Source organism: Heloderma suspectum, chromosome 4, assembly GCF_057233095.1.
Source record: "Heloderma suspectum isolate Gila_16-S chromosome 4, 16-S_ref, whole genome shotgun sequence".
Taxonomy (NCBI): domain Eukaryota; kingdom Metazoa; phylum Chordata; class Lepidosauria; order Squamata; family Helodermatidae; genus Heloderma; species Heloderma suspectum.
The window spans coordinates 59,159,536-59,183,168 of record NC_139461.1 but is presented as its reverse complement, the minus strand read 5'-3'; the positions used below and the strand labels follow the sequence as shown (position 1 = coordinate 59,183,168).

Here is a 23,633-nt window from a genome sequence, read left to right as displayed (position 1 = left end):
AGATAATTTTAACACTTTTTTTTACAACTCAAAACATAACAAGATATGCCATAGTTCCTACCTGAATGTTGGTCATGCCAAGTTCCTGGCTGCCTCTCCCTTGAGCAATCTTGGATAGATCATTAACTAGTCTTTCAAATATGTTTGCAGCATTTAAATCACAATCATAGTTTACATAGATGTCCACTACACTCTGGGCATCTGTAACCATAATAAAATTATACATTGAAGAGCTTTTGTCATATGTATAGGCATAGCAACAGGAATTCTACCTATATAACAACAAAAATATTCCAACTAGGTGATCCTAAACCATTTTTATGCATACAGTATGTCCAATGGAGTAATACCTGCGCATATCCTCGTCAGTGTTTGTATAACCATCCATTTATGATCAAAGGAGCTAGTGGAGGTTTCTAAGATATACAAAAATATCTCTTTGAAGAAAACCTAGGAAAAACGGTAGAGAGAGAAGTTAGTTGCATTTCCAAAAATGTACTTCATCAGTTAACGCTTCTCCCCTAATTATCCCTTATAACTAACATCTGACTTACATAAAACTTTATACATGTTTATAGAAGCCATATTCCTTCGGCAAAAATATTTTCATGGTCATTCATATTTTAATCTTGCTATAGAAATTTACAACTTTCACAAGTTTATAGCCTGATGCTATGAAAATATCTGTTATTCTATTCATCAGAATAACAGGCAGCCATGTGTTGTACAGTGACATTTTAATTCAAGGGAAATGATTCATAGAGAAGCTCATGATTATATATGGCTATGAAGGTCACAGAGTTTGACTTTAAAAGTAATTGCATTTACTCCAATTACTATTCTATCAACTCCATTAAATTGCATTTGGATGTCCTGCTAGGCAAACTTGAAAGAAATAAAACAACAACAAAAGCAAGAAGAACAAAAAACTGGGAACTCTGGTTCTGTGTGCCAAAGTTGGAGAATGAGGGGAGAAAGGCTGAGAGAGGAGTGTATGGGGCTAGGTTAATACCCATTATATGTTATATCTAAACTAGTCCTTGAAATGCCTTTTTTCCGTCCTCCCCGTTGAACACAGTTCTTTCTTCATCTGGCATAGCAAGCAATCTGGTTAATGCCCTATGGTAGGTGTACTTTTTTTGTCAAGGGATGCATTCCCTTGGTGGTAATCTGTCAGGGGTTACATACCAGTGGTAGGCAGGGCTGAAACCAAGAGTGGGCAGGGCCAGCCTGTTGCCATGCATCCTCATTCACACAGACATGTAACCTGCATCTGTACACACGGAATGACTAATGCAGGTCTAAAGGGGCCTTTAACCAGACGTGGGGTGCGCACATAGCAGATTTATGCACGACACTCTCAACAAAGTGGAGAATAACTACTTCTAAATGGGGAAATTAGCTCATACACCTGTTAAAGTCCAAAACCATAGACTATTTTTTTTACAGATTTTTGTTCTTCTCTCTCTCTCTCTCTCACTCACACACACACACTCATTCTAGAAGAGAAAAACAGCTTGGTTAGCATACGCATCCCCTAGCACACATGCCAGTATATTAGTTCTAATAGGCCTAACTTGAAAAGCTAAATGAAGACAAAGATTGGGGAGTGGAAGATAGTACCATGGAAGTGGCAAAGCAAGGGATTGGAAGGCTATACAACCCAGGGAGCTTGGGTATTGGTGGTAATGGTGGGCTACATGGGTGGAGATAAATAGATTTAGGAGGAAAGGAAAAGAAATGGAGCAGGAGCAACTGTAATTACCTGACTTCAGAAGAAGGGAAACCCAAAGGACTTCATATCCTGGTTGGTTGCCAACATTCAGTAAAAGTGTAGGAACAAACTTCCCTTGAGTTTATCAGCTTTAGCACCAAATTCAAAACTGGGACATAAGCCTCAAGCTGTTTAGGCCCTCTTGAACACTATATTTATGTATTATTTATTTATTACATTTATATCCCGCCTTTTTTCCTCCAAGTAACCCAAAGCGGCATATATAATCCTCCTCCTCTCCATTTTATCCTCACAACAACAACCCTGTGAGGTAAGTCGGGCTGAGAGTCTGTGACTGGCCCAAAGTCACCCAGTGAGCTCCATGATTGAGTGAATGGGGACTAGAACCCGGGTCTCCCAAGTCTTGGTCCAACACTTGAACCACTACACCACATTGAACCACTACACCACACGAGTCTAAAGCCCTTTTGTGATCATGGAACTAACTTCATGGCTTTATGGATCCTTGTGTCTAAGGTCCTAAGTATTTTTGCTTCAATATGGCTTACATGATGTCAAAAACATGATGTCAAAAGCAACAAAACAGCACTGTTGTGTCATGGTTTTTTTTTTTTAAATAAATCTCATCAGTGTTCCTAGGAGGCAGTTTAGAGAAAAGCTTCCTAACAGAAGTGTCTACTTGCTAATGGATTTTTTAGACACACACACACACACACACACACACACAGTGCCCATAGTGGCACTGGAGAAGGGGGAGACTAACACAAAACACTAGGATGAAAACAGCCTGCAACTTAATCACTAACAATTGTAATAGGTGTCCAGGCTCGTTGCTGTCCAGTAAACTGGAAAATGAATGGCAAAAGGCAGAGCACACATAGAACCAAATCCTCCACACCAACCCTCATCTTGGCCACTGCAAGAAGGTAGCTTCCTTCCTTTTTCCAGAGGTGGTGGGAGAAGGTGTTAGACTGAATGCAGTCTGTCATTGAAAGGATAATATGACATTCAGTTATTTGTAGACTGCATATGCAAGCAAATAAATATATTTACATACTGATATATATGAATTCAGTCTGTTTTCTCTGACTATTCTTTTACTCATAGTTCAACATAGAGAAAATTGGTAAGGAATAGAGAAGTGAAATTCTGGAACAAGTCCCGAAAGCACTGAGGAAATTCATTCACTATAGGAATGAGCATTATAAACTTTATGAGGGACTACTTCAATGACAGAGATTTAATTTAGTGCTTACAGTGAACTTTTCAAGTGACAAAAGATGTTTTGGTCATAAGTCTCATTTTTCTCCCCTACTTCTCAGGAATTCTGGTGTTTATCAGAGGTAAGAGCTAAAATGACAATCATTTTCCTTCCAGAGATATTTACTTTCAAGCTGAGATTAAGAATTTTTTCACCTATCTGACTGAGTAGTTATCCTAAGTTTCTTCCTTCTCCCTCCCTGCTGCAGTACAGTCCCACTGCTAATAACAACTTCTGCAGCATTCCTGAATTCCCATCTCTGCTTGGGGCACACCATTTGAATAATTAAGGCCAAGCTGTTAGGACTGCCTGGACACAGAAGATCCTCTATCAGTTCAGGACTTCAAGTAAAATTGTCAGCTCCATATAGTTCAGATCCTAGTATAAAGGATCTGAACTATATGGAGTCATTCCAATCCTACATGGTGGGAGAATCAGGAACATATTCCTTCCACGATGGTGGGGCTCTCTCCTGGCAGGGATTTGCCAGGCTCCCTCTTTCTTTTTTTTGGTGGATTTCTTCTTCTTTTTTACACTCAGGCTAGCTTTTAATCAGTGACTAGAATAGTGTTGTTTTTATTATGTTTTTGCTGAAGTTTTAGTATTATTATTACTGCTTACCATTTTAATGGATGTGCCATTTTATTGTTTTGTTTTATTAAGTTATCTTCTACTGAACTGTATGCCACCTTGGGGTCCTATTTTAATAGGGGTAATTATTTATTTAAATATTTTAAACCACCCTTCATCAAATAGATATCAGGGTGGTACAGAAAGAAGACCAAAATGGTCAGGTAACATAAAATATTACAAATATAAAATACAATCATAAAACTATTTTTGAAAGGCAGTAAAATACTAGGCTGACTAACAAATGACCAGGCAAACAAGGACGTTTTTACCTGGTGCTGAAAGGATAATAGAGTCAGTACCAGTCACACTTCTATGAGCAGGATATTCCACAATGAGGGCTCTTTCCTTCATTGATACATAATGTGTAACAGGTCCTGTGAGAAGAGCCTCCCCAGCAGATCTTAACACATAGATAGGCTGATACAGGGAGAGACACTCTTTCAGGTATTTGGGTCCCAAGCTATTTAGGGCTTTAAAGGTAAAAAATGGAGCACACATATTTAATAAGCCATAAACCAAATTCTCTCTCCACCTGACATTCATGTGTTGGATTTCATGTTTACATGGGGGCCTTCATGCACAGAGCCAGATGCACGTAGGTCCTATCTGCACAACCTGAAGCATGAAGGTGACGTTGTTAGGGCCTACAGTGTCAGGCTGTATGAGCGAAGGCCCTATGCAAACACATGAATGTCAACTGGAGATGGCACAGAGGACATATAATCCTGATCAGATAGTATCTGAACGTCTGAACAAAGGTACCATTCCATTCTTCAAATGCTGCAAGAAATTGTTCTCATAGTAATAGTTTGGGAGCCATTTCTATTATTTTATTCAGAATAAGGTAGACTTTAAATCTAAGAAGGCCCGACCAGTTGGAGACCGGAACTGAATAGTTTTTTAATGAGCCTTATGTATACTTCAGGCTCCCCATTTGATTTTAAGTGAACTGTATGTTGGCTACTGGGATACAGAATTGCATCAAATAAGGCATTTAAAATACTGAAGGTACATACCTCAATCTGCATTTTCAAGTGAGTCTTAAAATTTGAAAGCAGAGTCAGGAATATAGAGAGAGAAAGTTCAAACACTTCTGGAACAGATGAGACTCCATTTTTAGACAGTGCAACACAAAGATACTGCTTAATAGCATTAATAAACATTTCATTTGTCCTGAAAACAGGTCCTGCATTCTGCAGAATGGACAGCAGCAATTGCAGTGAAAGGATCTTTGATCGCAATTCATGAGACCTAGGAGGAAATAATCATAGTTATTAGAACAGTTTATGGTGGATTCTTCTCTTTTTAGGGAACTGGTTATAATTTCTCAGAGCCATTGGGATGTGATGGGAGATAATAAATATAAAAATAATCAACTTACAAATTATTAAATTAAACAATGGACATTAAACTATGACTGACTAAACTGACTTTCTTGTGACAGGTTACTGCATAGCACCCTGTGCATTTCATGTATCTCAGGCATAACAGACTAAACCAGGAACAGTAGTATAATTAGTCTCATTGTTATGGACAACACCTTGACCTTTTTGGAGTAGTAACAATGCTCTAAATGCTAGCATGCCAGTTCCCAAAACACTCAGTCAGCTTTCCTGACTATCTTTTTTTTCGCTTTTTGCTCCAAGAAGGTGGGATCCAACCCATTCTTTTAGATCCAATCCAGAGCAATTATTTCGTACACCACCATTTCCCTTTCACAATTTAACACTGTTAATTAATGTTGTTTGTCCATTACATCTAAAAAACTGTTTTTGCCCAAATAACTGTCATCTTTCATTATCCTTAAAATGAACAAGTATTGCCCAAGAGAATCTATTCTGAGATACAGAAAATGTATATAGTGAACATAAGCATGAAGACACCTAGTTCCTATAATACGTTATTACCTGGTAGTCTAGAGGGAAGTTCTTTTACTTGTCCCGAATATGGGAACAACCTACCCCCCCCCAATTTACTTTAGAAATGATTTCATGTGGGTGGAATACTCTATCCATGTCTGAACACTTCCAAATGGAATTACCCACAACCTAATTTTATGTTGATTATGTGGCACCAGCTTCTAGCTTTGTTGTTATATTGAGATGATATTCGATATTAGGTACTGAATTTCATGGGGGTGAGGAATTAGGGGGAGGTTCTACTGTGCATTCATACTTTTATTACCTAAGTATTTCACAAATAATAATCTCAACTTACTTTGGGTCAGGTGGCCCATCTGACAGAGGCTTCATAGAGAGTTTACACAGTGACCTGAATACTAGGAAGGCATCCTTTTGTAAAATGTGGGAAAATTTAGCACCAGGGGTAGGTCCTGAAGAATTTCCAGATTCCTAAAGAAGTTAACATATTTTAGTATTCCATTTAGCATTAGGAGGGGTGTACTGAGTAATTCTCACCTTGTAGAAACAAGAATATGATATAAATACCCCGTAGTAAACAATGCAAGATTTAATATTGTTTAAACTTAGCTGTTATGTTCAAGAACCACCTGCCTAATATTTTAAAGGTAATTAGTTCAAAAAGCCAATCAGCGCCACATTCTTCTATGACCATGATCATACAGATGCACTGCAGGCTGTCAGAAAACTGCAGTTAGCAAATCAGGAACCAACCTCAAGACTGTATGCTCCCCCATCTTGAAGCCTTTTCCCTCATGAAAGGGAATTTCTCTCTTCCCTTCTTAAACATGCTTAAGGATTTGGTGGGATGAACATTACCACAGTTAAGGCTAACCAGCCTTTCCCTTAACGCAGGATCTGAAACCACTTCAAAATTATGTTTCAAATCCCAAGTTAAAGGAAACTCTGGTTAGCCTTAATTGTGGGTATTATGGGTGCTAACAACTTACACATGGTTAAGGAAGAGAAAACTCAGCAATGCTTGGATGTTATTAGCAACTACTGCTGTCATGAATGGTCACTATGCTTATTTTTTTTAATTTGCATATATTTAAGCTTTAATTGATTTGTCACAGACGGCTTTTTACATTTCATTGCCATTTTGACCTCACTTTTACCATTTTTTTGTCTACAGCTGTGTGTGTCTGCACGCGTGTATTTAATATAATTGGAAAAGACCTTGGAGATGCATGAAACTGATGCATCTGATGAAGTGAACTCTAGCCCATGAAATCTTCTCCTATAGTAAATCTATTAGTTTTTAAGGTGTCACAAGAGTCTTTGTTGGTTCTGCTCCAACAGGCTTAGTTATCACTTTGGAAGTTAAGGGAGGTAAGAACATGTTCCCAAGACGTCTTCTTGATTTGCTAACTATGCTAGCATTACATAAATAAAATAAATAAAATAATATCTGCACTGACAAGTAACACAATAATAACCTGTCCAAGAAACATGACCTTAAATCTCAACCCATCTCTTATACAAATAATTTACTCAGGGGATAGAATTTCATTTTACCTGTAATTGGCATTATAAGGCATCTGAAAATATCTGCAGAATACTAAAAGACTTCAGAACAATAATTTTAAACTATGATGCATTTTACAAATGTACCATATGTTTGTGAAATGTTTTAAGCAAAATACTTTGCTATTTCCCAGTATAAACGCCATTAACCCTTCTGAAGATGGTATCAATATTCTCACAAAGTGTAGCTGAAAGAAAACAGAAGCTTTTTCCAATATACACATTTGGAAGACTCTTATTTTTAATAGAGGCAATGGACTCCTAATGAACCTTTATACCCATATGTCAGGGGTCTCCAACGCGACACTCGTGAGCACCCAAAATATTTTTTCTATTTTTTCCCCATTTAAAAAAAAAAAAAATACACACATGGGTTTGTATGAAATGCATACAACTTTCTGGCAATTATACATGGGCTGCAACAAAAGTGGACCAAATATCCAAATAAGTATCCATTTGAAGGTGATGTCTATATGCCACCCTTTCAAATACTGAACGTGTTGTAAGGTCTTTAATCCATTACATTATAGGAGGTGAGTGTTTATCCTTCCAGTGTTGTAATATCAGTCTTTTAGCTGTCAAAAGGGTGCAGAGAATCCATTTACGCTGACCATTTGTTAATTTCCATGAAGCGGGTAAAAAGAACATGTATATCAGTGAATATTAAAGACTGTTCCAGCACAAAATTTTTCTGTGTAATAACCTCCACACAAAAAGAAGCAATGACTGAACATTGCCAAAGCATATGTTTAAAAGAAGCCTTAGCTATATTGCACTACCAGCAATTAGCTGAATTAGACAATCCCTTATTAAAGAGACATTGCAGTGTCCAATAGACACGAAGCAAATGTTTTTGCTGAATAAGTCTCAGCCTAAGATCCATAGATGCGAAAGGAAGATGCCAAAGCAGCGATTCACTGATTAGGCATTTTGTGGTGGTACCCACAGTATCTGTGGGCAGCAGTATCTCAAATTCCCAAATGCACCCACAGGTCCAAAAGGTTGGGGACCCCTGCCATATGCAGTACCCTGGTGAAGTCAAAGAAATACAGAAGTGGCTTAGGGAGTAAATGTTTAAAAATTTGTTGCCAAATTATACGAATTAAAATTCTTGTAATTTACTATGAAAGTGAAAAATATCTAATCCATGCTGTTGTACACTAAGAGTTCGGGATTATTCCTACGTTTTATTTATGCTGCAATATCACACATAATACTGGCCTAGGACACATCTGTAGTGTTTATCATACGTTTGTAGTGATTCATATAAATAATTCAAAATTAAACCATCTGCACTCCAGGATAAAAGCTGCTGCCTTATGGAAACTCTGTTTACACAATATGTACAGTATGATCTTCAACATACTGTAAAATACCCCAAACCCTTTAAATTATAATTTTCCACATTTATATCCAAAAGGTATATTGTGTAGGTATACATTTTTATACCTGAGTGTCATTGGAAGAGACTGATAACCTGTCATCAGGTAAAGATGGTGTATAAACAACAGAAATGGGTGTCCCTGGAATTCCATTTGCCTGGATATTTTCACTGTCACTACCATCTTCTGAAGTCCCCATTGGTCCATCTGCCATACCCTTTTCAGCAGTTCTTTCTCCTACATCTAAAGGAAAAAATAATCATGGCATGTAATAAAAAACATATTTAAAAGGAATTGGTAATACAATTAGAAATGTGGTGCATTAATGTTATAGGAAATATAGGACACCAACACTTGAATGTACAGTGTCAAAAACAAGACCCTAAGATTATTAACTTGTTGATAAAAGTTCTTGGTGTCATACCAGATTATATTTAATACCACTACATCAAATTAATGTCAGAACAATAAATTTTCTACATTAAAGACATGACAATATCATGTTCACCAGAACATGATAGTCTGCATTATATTAGCACTTAAGAATCAAAACATGATTGTGATCATGGAGTCAGAACTCCAGGTCTTGAACGAGGATTCTAGTTCAAGGTGAACTACCTGGAACTTAAAATGTTTTATAATACTATTTTATTAAATTATGACTAACTTGTACATTATTCATGACAATCAGTCTTTACAATAACTTTCCCTGATTTTTCAATCCTAAACTAGTCCAGAAACCAGACATTTGCAATATTTCCGGCAGCTTTGATAAAACATTTCAATAAAGTACCACAACGTATAAATATCTCATTAAATTTCTCAGGAGAGAAAGAAAACCTGCTGTGAAGAGCTCACACATACAAGGAAAAAATAGGGAGTTAAAAAAAAATAGAAATAAGTTGTCAAATCCTGATAACTCAAAAATAGGTCAGCTCGTTACCTCAAATACTACTTAAAACATCCCTTTAAGTTAACAGAAACTTGACTGCCCCAAAATAGTTTTCTGCTTATCTTAGTAGTATAAGTACCAGTTCAGCTAAAAACAGGTGACGCTCAGAGACAGAAATAAAATTCAAGCATCCTTCAACCTCTTGTTTCCACTGATAATATTTATTAATAATAAGCTACAGTCTTATAACGATATCAGAGATGATTAATTCCTTAAACATCACTGCAATATTAAATCAGCAACATCTTTCAGGCCACTGCAGACATAACTATCTCAATCTAATAACCATGGTTTTATTAAGCTTGGTTTTATTTCTTGGGTTGTAAACAGTGATTAAACCACAGTTTCCCCCTTCAATGCAATAGGAGGCTGATTTAAGAATCTCCTAACATGCTCTACTACAGTGCAAGAGAGAGGGGAGCAGGGCATGGGGGGCACAATGCTTAGTTTACTAGTATACTTACTACCTCCTACTACTGTGTTCACCATGTCCTGGACTATACTTTGCACAACATCCTGTGCTGTTTCTTCATGCTGATTGTTTTCTCCATCATAAGGCCCCACATCATTTTTAGACAGAGCTACAAAATAAAAAAAAAGAAATATATTACTCAAAATTTATCAGGATTGCGTTCTAGTCAACGTTATGATTCTATGAACCACAAATAACTCTTGAACAGATTATGATTTGATGGTCATTTGTGGGGTTGATTTAATCTGAGTTTCTAGCAATTACTTAAGCACACTTCAAGAAAGCAGCTAAGAAGAAAGCCACTGTAACTACGAAGTACCTTTGTAAAGAAATGATGTGCCTGGTATCAAGGCTTGTTGACAAGCTGCATGTTATTTTTAGCCAACTTAAACAGAAATAATTATTCCCTAAGACAGTAAGATTTCATAAGCTCTTTCACCCCATTTTGACCAAACCACCCATTATTACTTTCTGCTGCGGTTGCTTGGTCAGCTTCTGTCTGTTCATTTTCCGCACTGGAAATATCAGACCCATTTTCTGCTTCTGTATCTTCTTGAAGGGTCTTGTTTACATCATTTGTATGATGGTCCAAGTCCTCTTCATGATCCTGGGATAACTGATCAACAGTTTGCTCTGCAAGATGTCTCAGCTGAGGCGATTCAGGCTCATGATGGCTTAAGGGTGACTGCTGCAGATGGTGCTGCTGCCGATGTCTCTCTTTCTCCATTTGCTTGGCTTCTTGAAGCTAGGAACAAATTGAATATGTCTGAATAAACCATTAAAGAAAACATGTTATGGTAGAACAACCATGACTTTACACATCAGTGAGTAGCAAACACAAATACCCATACATTTTAATCCCCAACTTTTTAATTTGGCTTTTTAAATTGTTGTTATGGTTTTCAAGTTTGTTTTTAATGTTCTGTTATGTCTTTGTTTGTGATTTGTGTTTTCTGGATTTTTTGTAAACCACCTCTATTGGTCTACTGGTATAGAAATAAAAGATAGGCAATGCAGGAATTGTTTCAGTTTTTAGTGTTCAACTCAATGCCCCTTTATATGTAAAGTCTGTAGTGTGTATGTTAAATTATGTATGGTCCATGGTGTCTCGAAGAGTCGGACACGACTTAACGACTGAACAACAACAACAGCTTTTCTGAGTGCTTAGTTCCTCAAGTCTTTTTCAGTGATTGCTATATGAAAGAACTTGGATAGAGGCTGGCAAACCAATCAAAATTTTGCACAGGAACACTAGGGATTAAAGAAGCATTTAAAAACATTATTAATATCAAATGTAAAGATACTTACTGCTTGGTTTTCCATACGTGCAAATATAACATTCAACATTTGTGTGAGAGTGGCCTTGGCTGTGGTTTGATTTATGAGATTTTTGCTTGCAAGGTAGATATTGTAACATGTTCTTACAGCTTGCAGAACTGTCCCTTCATGAATCTCTATATGTTGAGATGTTACTGCTGTTAGTAGAGCCTAAAATATATATATATACACACATACATATATAATGTTAGAGCTACTGTCATTAACTCAAAAATATTGTACACACATCTCATTTAAAGGCACTTATCACATGCTCTGGACAATGTGTATACAACGTTAGGATACTAGTGGCACACTCACTGGCAGACTGCTGCCATGCCAACATCATATACATGAACACATCATGGCCCAGTTTGCATGATCACCACAGCCCACCATGGCTTATTTAAGCCACGGTGGGTTGCATTCATTTTGAATATTCAAGCCATGGTGGTCAGTCACCGTGGCTTATTGTGACCTCTGAACCTGGGGAGGGTGGGTTTTTGGAGTGGTTAACAAATCACCCACAACCCTAAAATAGGCCATGGCTTGTGGGTGTTTTGTTAACCATGCTAACAACCCACCCTCACTGGGTTCAGATGTCATGATAAGCCATGGCGACAATCCATGGCTCAAATATTCAAAATAAGCCACAGTTGGCTGCGGTGATCATGTGAACAAGATAGGAGCTGTATAGATCACTTACACAGGTGCTTTATTCTTAGTCCATATCACATTTCAATGGGGCGTTCATACATAAGGTAACACACACACACACACACACACACTATTCTCTTCCTGCCAATGCACTTAGTGATGTGATTTTATATTTAATGATTTTATTCATTAACATTTATCCCTGTCTTTCCACTGAATAAAAATGGAGAGGAGCTATTAAAAGAAAACATCAACAACTGAAATGTTAAATACCACGTTCCAGACAAATTGGAAAATTTGTGGCTCGAACAAGTAAATCAAGGCAAAGAACATCCAAATCAACTCTACTTAACTACTGAACAGGTATTTCAGTTATACAAACCTTACTCAGTTCTGATAAATTGTTCAAGTATTTTACTAGCCGACTAAAACATTCCAGTGGCACTCATTTCAAAGATGCAGTGAAAGGTTCCAGTCAACAAGCACTCTTCTCACTGACACCTGACTTCTGATCACAGGTCAGTTCCAGAACCCACCCCACAACCCACTGTTAACTCTACAAAGACATTTTCGGTCTGTGTGTGAAGTTCCTCACTCTGAACACATGATAAGTGTTGTCAATTCGAAATGCATCAATCATTTGATGAGAGAGGAGGGGAAAGGGTTCCTGGAATTAATCCCCTCATCTTTCAATCAGGTGATTGCTTATGATGGAGTTGACAGCTGTAGTCGTCTTTCTGCTGGTCCACATGCAATGTAGTAACACCAAACTTTCTAGATACGAACCAAAAACATTTGTTCTGTCTCACACTATTTCTGTTCACTGGAAATTATTTTTGTGAAACCAGACATAACCATGACAGAATATTCTTTGGTATGCAACTAAGGTACTAACTGATTAACCAAACTATTAAATGCTTTCAGTTTCAGCTCTTGCTCAGTCCGTTTGAATCACAGAGCACTATCTTGTGCCTACAATACATTTCAAAAGCAAATTCTGTGCTTGCTTAGAAGTCTGATAGCTAACAACCTGTTGACATCAATTACCTTTATAATTTGTAGCTGAACCCCTTCATCTGTCTGAGGACCTTGAAAGCAGCCACATATTGTTTCAATAATTCTATCAATCAATTTTTTTCCAGGAGCTGTACTATCTGGAGCACTGCCAGTCAAATGTCCATAGGCTATAAGTTTCTGGGAGTAAAGTAAAAGAATAACTCTGAACAAGCAAGCTTAACGCATTATATCTTGTACCTTGCAGTCACGTTAATTCTCATCTAAAATATCCTATTGTAGCAAAATGTTAAACTTTTTTTAAAGCCTGTGATAAATTAGTTATGAAGGAAAAATCAGAGCCAAGTAGGAACTAGCAAGACACTGGTACATTCCCTCCTGTTCAGTTCATGGTAACAATCTTTTCCCATGACATCTGAACTGGAGCAACTTACGGTAACCATTACTCATAGTTTGTTTCCAAATGAGAATCAAAAACTCTAGTCTGAAATGTAGTTAAAACTATTGTTAAAGCTAACCATAGTTTGCCTGATTTGAACATCAGAGACAAATCGTTTTTACCACAAACTAGGAAGTACAGGAGAGCATTGGTGTGTATGAGGGAAGGTGGGAACATGTATATGAGGGAAGAAGGGAATGTGTCTGCAGCATGTTCCTAAGAACCAATGGTCCTCTGGCACTTCTAAAAATAACCCAAAAGGAGCAGAAGCACTTGTTTCCAGAACAGGGCAGGTGAACAGAACTCACAGAAGGGATCTTCACTGACCAGTCCCAATCCAGAAATGAGCATTTCAGTTCATTTCCAGGGTTACCTTTTAGGGGTGTCAAAGCCCCATTGTGCAAGTGGTGGATCGCACAAAGCACAACAGTACCTGTGGAGACAAAGTGGTCCTGCTAAGTACTTCCCTATGTCTTAGCCATGACATCTGAACCAGGCTACTGAGAATCCCAACTATAGGCAATATCCTATACTGCTGCTATGCCTCCACTAATTCTGTTGCACTAGTGCAACAGACCACTAGCACAACAGGAACTAGCAGCTCCTGAAATAAGCATGGAAACAAGTGGAAATGCTCATTCCTAGAACAGGGCAGGTCAATGGAGCTCACGTCTGTGAGCTCTGCTGACCTGCCCTGTTCCAGAAACAAGTGTTTCCACACATTTCCGGTTGTTTCAGGAACCACTAGTTCCTGTTGCACTAGTGGTCCATTCCTCCAGCATGGAGGCAGTATAGGATACTGCCCTATATTACCCAATAAGGATTCTTAGCAAGATGTTCTATTTTTAACAAAACATTTTTTCCAAGCTGAAATGTTATGAAACAGCTTAAACCACATTGATTGTACCATGTTAAAAAAATTAAATATAATTTAAGAATACAACTGCCTTCCTTCTTCCCTTAAGAATAATATCACAGATAATAAATTAATGACATGTAATTCAATACAGACCTGCAAACAATCTAACGATGTACTAACAATTCTGGGACACTTGGACTGGCATGCTAGTTCAAATGGTAAGAAGTACTTGTCTGCCTCGATAAAGCTTGTCTTTGATTTCACTGGTGGAAGAGTGCTTGAACCAGGCTTTGCTTCTCCATGAGGGGGACTGAATAGGAGGAATAGTGTTAATAGCAAACAGTTAAAAAAGAACACAGAAGTGTCTATAACTGATCCCCACATATTTGTTTTATATTCAGCTTTCCATATTAAGTTAAAAGTTTGCCTTATCTATTAAAACTGATAATTAAATAAAGAGAGAAATTACTGAAAGTCAGTTAACATACAAAGGTAAATGTAGCGATTTGCAATTAACACAGCAACAACTATTAATTTTACCACCCCCCTGAAGAAAATCTAGTATTGATGGAATCAGCTAATTAGTTAGTTGGTTATGTATGCTGGTTTGGATACAGAACAGGATTTGTCCCCAGTATGGATAAAAAGCAACAAACACTGTTATTTTGGATATGGACCCCTCTTAAGGCCTAGGACTTAAGATGTATGCCATCACTACTTGTGAAGTGTGGACAGATGCATACATGCAGGTGCACAAATATGAGGGAAATGTAACATTTATCTAGTTCACTGCAAAAATAATTATTTTTGCAAATATAAATATTGTGCAAGTTTTCCTGAGCACCAGTACCTACAGGTATCTGAAGACCCACTTCTTACTATGAGTGCATAATTTAAAACAGCGATGGGCAGAAAGCAGATCTCCAGTTGTTTTGGACTTTAACTACCAACATTCCAGACCACTGGCCATGTTGGGAGTTTAAATCCCACATATCTGGAGATCTACCTTCTGTTCATTTCTGATTTAAACATACACAGAGATGTGGCTCTACCAGGTTTCCTTCAACAGGCAAGTCCACATAAAAAAAAAAAAAGATTATGTCCATTCTTTGTTTTTTGCATTTCCCTTTGCATCTTAATCATATTTCATTTATTGTGAAACTGCTTTAAAAATGTGTTCCTCCCATAGGGTGTTCAAAAGTTTAATGTTTCTTCACTAGGAAGTTCACTGATTCCATAGTGTGCAGCCATTTTTCATTTTTCCTAACTATAATTTAAAGCCAAAGTGATTAGAATGAGAAAGGGGCAAAATGAAAATGTAAATAACTAAAATACATTTTCCTTCTGCCTTTGTACACTACAGTGCAAGGTTTTGATACTCTTAACTTACAGCATGTCTGTATGTGAGCTTTCTGCACTTCAGGCATGCCAATTTAGTGCTAAACAGGTAGTCTGGGAAACCTCCCCTTAAAAAGGTACAATGAACAGCCAACCTAACTGCTGTATAATCATTGCTGGGTGTATTTACAATGCAACTAATAGGTGAAAACTATTCATGCTCATTAAAGAAAAGAAGTACCTTTGTTTTCCAGTTTCTGCTTTTATTTCCTCTGGGAAAAAAACAAATAAAACCTGTTTTACAAAACTTTCAAGAACACTAACATAAGGTCAATTGCACATTTAACATATAATTGTGTTTTAAGCATTTATCGATATAATTCTACATTTCCCGTGTGGCTCAATGGCCACAGAACACAAATGGCCACACTTTTCAACACACGATTGCACCACAGTATGATTCTGCCCACTGAAAGCATATTTTAAAACATCATACATGTACTCTAAGTACTCTTAACAAAAAATGCCCTCCTATTTACCGAAAATAAATGTGGATTGAACCCTGACAACTCATAAGGCATAAGTGTTCAGGAAAAGAATAGAAAGTCACCTTTATTTTGAATATGGCAAGTATGCCAACAACTAATCTATATAACATGAACTTGATGATGTTCCTTAAGAAACCTGGTCCAGTAGGATAATAAGTTGATGGGGCTTCCCATCTCACAGTGTTCTCTCATTTCTGAAATTACATGCATTTTATTTATTTATTTATTACATGCATAATTTATTATGCTTATCTATAATCAATACTCATACCATAAAGCTGACCTTGAACAAATATAACCTTTTACACCCTCACTCTATCACCCAGTTCTCACCATTCTCATAATCAGACATTACACTGAGAAGTTTGCAGTCCTTCCCATTTATTCGCAATAAGATAAAAGGTTTGCACCAACACTTCAGCTCATTAGTGTTGCCAGTTTCAAGGTCATTAGAATTATGACTAAACCTTATATAGACTTCCCAACTTCTAACAGAACATGACTCCCCTTGCCAAAACAACTGTTAAAATTGCCAAATATCTATCCTTTTGTGTCAAATTATAGCAACTGTCTTATCTACTCAAATACAAATTTTCATATAAAACATAGTTTAAGATACAATTCATTCAAGTTTTACTATATGTTTAATCCTTTCTATATATGCTAGAAGCACATATCGCTTTGCACTTCATACTTAGATAAGCTGAGAATTCCAGAAGTGATATGGTTTACATCAGCCTTCCCCAACCTGGTGTCCTCCCACTATCCCCCAGCCACAAGGGAGTTGCTGAGAGTTATAGTCCAACACATCTGGACAGCACCAGGGTTGGGGAAGGCTGATTTACATAACCCATTTTAAAATGCAATTCAAAGTCACCAGCAGGGTTCTCTATAAAATAAAAAATATATACTAAAAGTTTTCTTTAGGAAACTCCCACATCTCCAAAGATGGAGCATCAGCTATCTTCACTGTTAATTTCCTGCTCAGGAGCATTATATGACTGGCAAGAGAATGGAGATTGTGAACACCATAATAAGACACAGGCCCAGATTTGTTCTTCAATTAAATGTCAAAAATCTTAGATCTTTAATAAGGTTCTGCCACAAATACAAATCATACTTCATGACCTGATTCAGCTAATGAACATGATAATGATGTATACAGATTTAACACACAAATCAATCATTTGTTAACTGCATAAGTCAAGCATGGTTTGAAACTTTCACCATATCAGGGACTCTGGTGCTTGAAACAGGAATCTCTGGACAGAGAGCAGGGCCCCTCACCTAATGAGCTACTTAGGACTATGTGTTCTCAGGTGTCAGAGCCTTTCTTGGGCATAGAAGAGAATAGCAGTGTGCAACACTGGTCCTTGCAATGGACAGGCACAAATGTATCCTCAGGATTGGCCAATTTAGTATAAATACGAGGAGCCTGAGCTTTTACCCTGGGCCCCATCTACATGGCGCCCAACTTGTCCATCGCACTGTTGGAGCTGTGCAGCTCCTGTGCTGTGGATGCTCAACGAGCCAGGTATACGAGGGCGAGTTACTGCACAGTTTTGCTACAGCGCAGGAGCCTGGCAAGCACTATCACCACCACAAGCAACTGCGTCCCTCTCTGCAGAGGACTGGCAGAGAGGGGCGCAGTTGCTCTCGGCGGCGGTGGCATGAAGTGCCGCTTCCCTCTCCCATCGCAACTGCACCCCTCTCAGCTAAGCACTGCACAGAGAGGGACATAGTTCCTCTTGGCAGCGATTATTGCTACTCGCACCATGCTGAATTGTGTTGGGCTTTTTAAAAACTGTGTTCACTCTGAATCCATCACACACAAACAGCCAGAGAGAGAAATACAGATTTTAAAAAACGCAAATAAACTCGGAAATAATCGGAAATAAACTCTGCACCATAGCTGCTTCTTCTTGAAAACAGCTCCCTTTCTCCCTCTTCCTCCCTGCACTGTCACATCTTGCGTGGCACAAAGTGCCGCTTCCCTCTCCCATAGCAACTGCGCCCCTCTCAGCTGAGCACCGGCAGGATGGGAAGCAAGAGGGAAGAGAGGGGAGGAGGAAAAAGGTGTCACACTCACTGCCCACCCCACGTCCACCGCAAACTGCGATGTCACCCCAAGGGATGGTAAGACAGCGCACCCCACTGTGGTGAAGCCGCAGCAACCAAAAAATTGGGAGGAAAACCACACCTTGGAAATCTGCATTTTCCAGGTAGAAACCATGGAAGACTGCAAAGTGGCGAGTGCATCATCTGTGCTGAGGGACCTCGACTTGCACATGCCCCTGAGTAAAAGCCGGGTGTAGATGCACCCCTGGTCTAGTCAAGAGAGCAGAATCTTCTGCCTGCAGCACTTCAGGCTATAGTTCCACTCACAGTTGTTCTGTGAGGATTTGAAGAAAGAGCAAAATGGTGAGGACTACAACTTCAGAATCAACAGTCCTGATCCGAATTCTCGAGCAAACATCAGCAGTGGGAGCATCATCTTGTGAATGGAGCATTTTACCAGAGTCCACTTCTTCATGGTTCCATGGAGCAACATTTCACTATCAGTTACTTCGACACAAGAAATGGCTAGCTCCTCATATGTGCTGATCAAAAGCTTGAAGCAGCTATATTTTGAGATTATTTCTGCATGGATATTGAAAAGGTCAGTTCTTTTCATCAATTCTTAAGAAGCTGTGCCAGTTGGTAGGCAGCTGTGCTGCGGGAGTCACTGTCTTCAATTATGTCTCTCTTCACTTGCATAGTTTTCTTCAGATTGTCTTTGAAATACATGGTATAAATTCAAATTCAATCCAGCATACTTTGGAAATGTTTAAGCAATACCAACACCGAACAAATTCACCAAGGAAGAAAAATCAATGGCTACTGTGTCGTTGACAGGACAAGTTTTATCTGTTTCTGCATTAAAAAATACAAGACACACTTCACTAGGCCAGGCTTTGTACCACAGTGCTGAAATGGATGTCAGACAGAAATGCTTTTTATGTCTGAAGAAGTCTTTGAGTTCTCCCGGACTAGCAACCAACTAACAGACTTGAGAACAGATTCAAGTCACTCTTCAATGCAATGTTCTATTCCCCCTGTATGAAAGCAGCAACCTTTTTTATTTACCAAATACCAGAAAAAAGCATTAAACCTACGTGATGTGGCACAGGACCTACTGCAAGATGCAAGTGTTGTTCAACCAATTGGAAACAGTGAACACAGTGCTATCAAATTTAATTTAGATTTCAGTGGAAAATATAGCAGCAAATCCAAGAGGTCACCAGCATGGTTAATGAGCAGTGTCACGAAAACTATTAGAGAAAAGAAGGCCTCCTTCAGAAGCTGGAAGCCTTGCCCAAATGAGAACAAAAACAAACACAAAGAATAGGGATTTGTCGTGTGTGTGTGTGTGTGTGTGTGTGTGTGTGTGTGTGAAGGCTGGAGGAGGTCCTTACATGGAGTCAGAGGCAGCCTGGGATCAAACCAACATGGTTCACACTAGGAGCACAGCACCAAACAAGGATGAGTACAAGCACGAAGTCACACAGCAGTCTGAGGTCTAGGCCAGCACGGATCAAGAAAAGAGTATAGCACAGGCAAGGAAAAGTCCAGACACAAAGTCACTAGCCAATCCAGAGTCTACTCATAGGAAGTCCAGCAGAGGGAGAACTAGTCAATAAGATGCAAGAGGTAAGGGACTAGAGCTGGTGTAAACACCTAGTTCCAGCAGTCCTCCCTCCTAAGAACTGGCTTATAGGCAGAAGCTTTCATACCCAGGGCTCACCTGCAGTACATCTGGCAGAAGACTGCTGGAAGAAGTCCTCCTCATGAGGTGAGCCCTGCTCATAAGAAGCCCTTTACTCACAAGGAGCCCTCCTCTACAACCTGACACTTCTTTTTACATTGATTGTTCTAGCTTGCCTGTTGAGACATCATGGCTCTCAGTAGCTAAACGGTCACTCAGGCTCTGTCTCTTCTGGGGATAGACCTGTGTCCATCTCCCCTGAGGGCTCCCGGTCTGCCTTCCAGTCTCTTGGCATGGACTGCTTCTCAATGCAGTTTGTCTCCAGGAGCTCTAGCTCTTCCTCTGAAGAGGATTCCTCAAGCAAGAACATGACAGGTTCATGGAGGATAAAGCTATCAATGCCTAATTGATAGTAATGATCACTATATTTTACCTCCATGCCTCTGTATACCAGTTGCTGGGGAACACAAGCACATATGTGTGTGTTATTGTACTCATATCCTACCTGTGGGCAGTTGGTTGGCCGCTATGTGACCGGAATGCTTGACTAGATAAGCCTTTGGTCTGATTCAGCATTGCTCTTCGTATGTTCTTATGATTGTGTGGGTTTCTGGTTGTACTTTATACCCTGTTTACAAATAAACAGAGATAAATCCTGGATTCAGCATTGCTCATTGATAGACAAGTGGCAGCCATGGCCAGGAATGCTTTTGCATAACTTTAGGTGGTATGCCAGTTGCATCTTTCCTGGAGACGCTTCATCTTGAATGCCTCCAGTGATAGAAGCTCATTTCTATGATCATATAACACCAATATTATAACAATTCACAGACTCCCCAAACTGGTTCCAACTCCAATTCTGAACGCTGGTTTTGAACCTTAAAGCCCTTGGTTTGGGACCTAGATATCTAAAGAGCTGCCTTTTGGAGAGAAAAAAGGAATATTTTCTGCAGAAATTATTCAAAACAATATGTTTGTGGACATGGTGCTTTAAAAAATAAGTACACAAAAACTTCTCAGAATGGCAACATAACGAAGAAAGCTCTCCAAACGTACATATCCATTTAGTACATGTTAGTACCCTGGGCAAATCTATGCATGTTTAGACAAGAAAGAGTCCTACAACTCCCAGCATTCTCAAGTCACCATGGCTGGCTGGGGAATGCTGGAAGTTCTAAGACCTTAAAAAAAATCTAAACATGCATAGGATGGGAACCTTAATCATCCACAAAAAGGTGGTTTGGGTCAGGTTTAAAGTTTGCTAACTCACAAGAAGTGAACCCGTTGCTTAAATAAATGAACATTAATTAAATGTTCAGCATGACTAAACTTAAGTATTAGCTTTCATCCCTGTCATAGGACAGCACAGTATAAAATTTAGAATGAACTGAAGCCAGTCACTTCCTCATTGTTGGCATTCAGTTTATGTACTCTCTTATCCATAGCATTTCTTTTACATTTCTTTTCTCTGATTAATTTAAATGCTTGACAGTACTTAGCTGTTTCACAAATGGGAAAAATGGATTTTTGGTAATAGATTTTTTGATATGACATTACATGTCAAAGTTCCATGCAGAAGTTGGAGTAAGGAAGAATGGGGCCTTGGTTTAATTTTTGCTGCCCTCCAAAGATTTTTGTTTCCCCTCTACCAAAACAGCATTGTGGCCATTTTTGAAAGACATTATCTCACTACCACCATTATCATCTGCACCCATTAAGCAACTGAGCATCTGAGTTCAAACTCTTGAGTTGTTCATCCCCCAACAATGTTGGGGGATGAAACCAATGTTCCAGTTTTAGATGTCATGATGAACAACCCAGGCATGGAGTGTCCCTGGATTGTTTATAGCGGTGGGAGTGGAAGGGTCGCAAGAACCAGCACACATACTCATTCCCACTCGTCCTCTCAACAATTCATGGTTTGTTAACCATGGGATGTTATGACGTGTGAACCGGGCCAATATTTAGAAAACCAGAAGCAAGGAGCCAGCAGGAGAAGCAACAAAACCAAAGCTACAAAAACAGCAGCTATGGCAGCAGAAGAAATCCAGCAGCCCTCCAACCAAAAACCCAACCAAAATATCTACTTACTGGATCAGCATGAAAAAAACTATATTTTAAAAAATATAGTACAAAGAGCTATATCATTAAGTGATTTCATACAGCCTTTTACCCTGAAGTAAAAGGGTACTTTTAAAAGTACCTCAAGTAAAAGAGTACTGGGATCTATGTGACCCTGATTCACTAAACCAGAAACTCTCTTATCATATTTTATGCATACCCACAGAGGAGGACAGCATTGTGACACTTTGACTCTATGGGCAAGGGCTGGATGCGCCTGATCTTGTCTGATCTTGGAAGCTAAGCAGGGTCGGCCCTGGTTAGTACTTGGATGGGAGACCGCCTGGGAAACAGGCTTCCTACATTGAGCAGGAGGTTGGACTCGATGGTCTTGTAGGCCCCTTCCAACCCTAAGATTCTATGATTGCATTAAGCTACTATGGTACATAACTGCTTATGCTGCAGAAGTTAAGCAGCATACGAAATGCAGCACATATGTCATGACTTGTTATGAACACTTCTTATAGTTCAAGGTTCAGGGCTATTCTTGGCTTAAGGACTGTCAGAGGACACCTATAATTTAGCATAAGGGGCTGGGATTGCCCAAATAAACTCTTTTCATAGTGCACATGTTCTATGTAGGGGGAGGAGAAAACAGCTAATCAAACAGAAGTCAGCTTCACCAGAATTATCTTCCAGTAAATGATACTGGTCAAGTGCAAGAAGCATATACTCCGAGAACAAGCTTTGTCAGCCTGAACAACAAAGCCCTTAATAACAAAATGGTCAAACCTGCTTTGCAGGAAAGTCAACTAAAGAAGCAACCTGGTGTAAATAGACAGTGGGTTAACCACAAAGAACAAAGGAAGATGCCATTTGCATCCCAAAGAACCAGGCCCCTCAAACTGGACAAAAATATGCATTCCACCTTTTTAATTAAAAAAAAAATAGTACTGAGCTATAATGCTTCCCAATACTTAAGCACTATTTGGATGCAAATAGCCATGCAGAACACTAGGGCTTTCCAACCCACCCCTTCTCACTGCAATCCCTTGCACCCCCTGAAAAAAAAAATCCTGTGTATCAGAAGATTCTCTGGAATAGCATATGAGGCGACACAGGCGGCTCTAGCTGCTGGTTGAGGGCAGGGGAATCAAAAGGAACTGACAATCTCCCCTTCCTTTCATGCATGGAGTACTTTGGATCTAGCTGTCATTACAGGCAATGTCAAGCTTAGTTTTTATCTGGAAATACAGGAATCGTTTTAATCCCTACCAACAGCATAAGGATCCTTGCAAGTACATTCTCAGAAGTGGTCATCCTCGCTGGTGCAATTAGGTAATTTTAGACTCTGGAGTTAATAGTCCTATGGAGGCCCCTTCTTTAGATGGAAGTGGGTAATTATTTCACTTACTTGAAAATGTGGTATGTCACCCCTGCTGCATTTAGAGGTCCTTTTACTCATGATGCTGAGTGGGGCCCTGGACTTCAGCCCCAAATTCCTGCAATCATCCTCTTCCTCCTGCTTTCCTTCTCTTCCAATTTCTTTTTCTTCTACCAACCTATGCACTGCCAACTTTTTCCTCTATGCCCAGCCCCCAAAGAATTAAGGCCAGGAGAGGTGAGGCTAACTGGACCAAGAAACAGTACTGCTTCCTACAGCAGAGCCCTGGAAAATAAAATGCTGCACTATAGCAACTGCCACTCTGATTTCTCTTCTATTAACTGCCTGTGCTTTAAGAAGGGAAGTGTGTGGTTACCTGGTTGTCTGAAG

At 39.0% G+C, this 23,633-nt stretch overlaps 1 protein-coding gene across 2 annotated transcripts in view; it reads right to left on the bottom strand.

The window, feature by feature from the left end:
• Positions 1-23,633, bottom strand: part of ARFGEF1 (ARF guanine nucleotide exchange factor 1) — an 84,813-nt gene that overhangs the window by 42,509 nt on the left and 18,671 nt on the right. Inside the window, exons 2-12 of one of the 2 annotated variants that reach the window (XM_084849358.1) lie at positions 15,747-15,777; positions 14,321-14,477; positions 12,903-13,049; positions 11,190-11,369; positions 10,350-10,626; positions 9,877-9,990; positions 8,525-8,700; positions 5,847-5,980; positions 4,646-4,880; positions 351-450; positions 62-201 (exon numbers count right to left, since the gene is read on the bottom strand). In XM_084849358.1, coding sequence (XP_084705484.1) covers positions 62-201; positions 351-450; positions 4,646-4,880; positions 5,847-5,980; positions 8,525-8,700; positions 9,877-9,990; positions 10,350-10,626; positions 11,190-11,369; positions 12,903-13,049; positions 14,321-14,477; positions 15,747-15,777 — 1,691 coding nt within the window. Of the gene's footprint in view, positions 1-61; positions 202-350; positions 451-4,645; positions 4,881-5,846; positions 5,981-8,524; positions 8,701-9,873; positions 9,991-10,349; positions 10,627-11,189; positions 11,370-12,902; positions 13,050-14,320; positions 14,478-15,746; positions 15,778-23,633 lie in introns of both variants that reach the window. The other variant, XM_084849357.1, reaches the window with a different exon arrangement.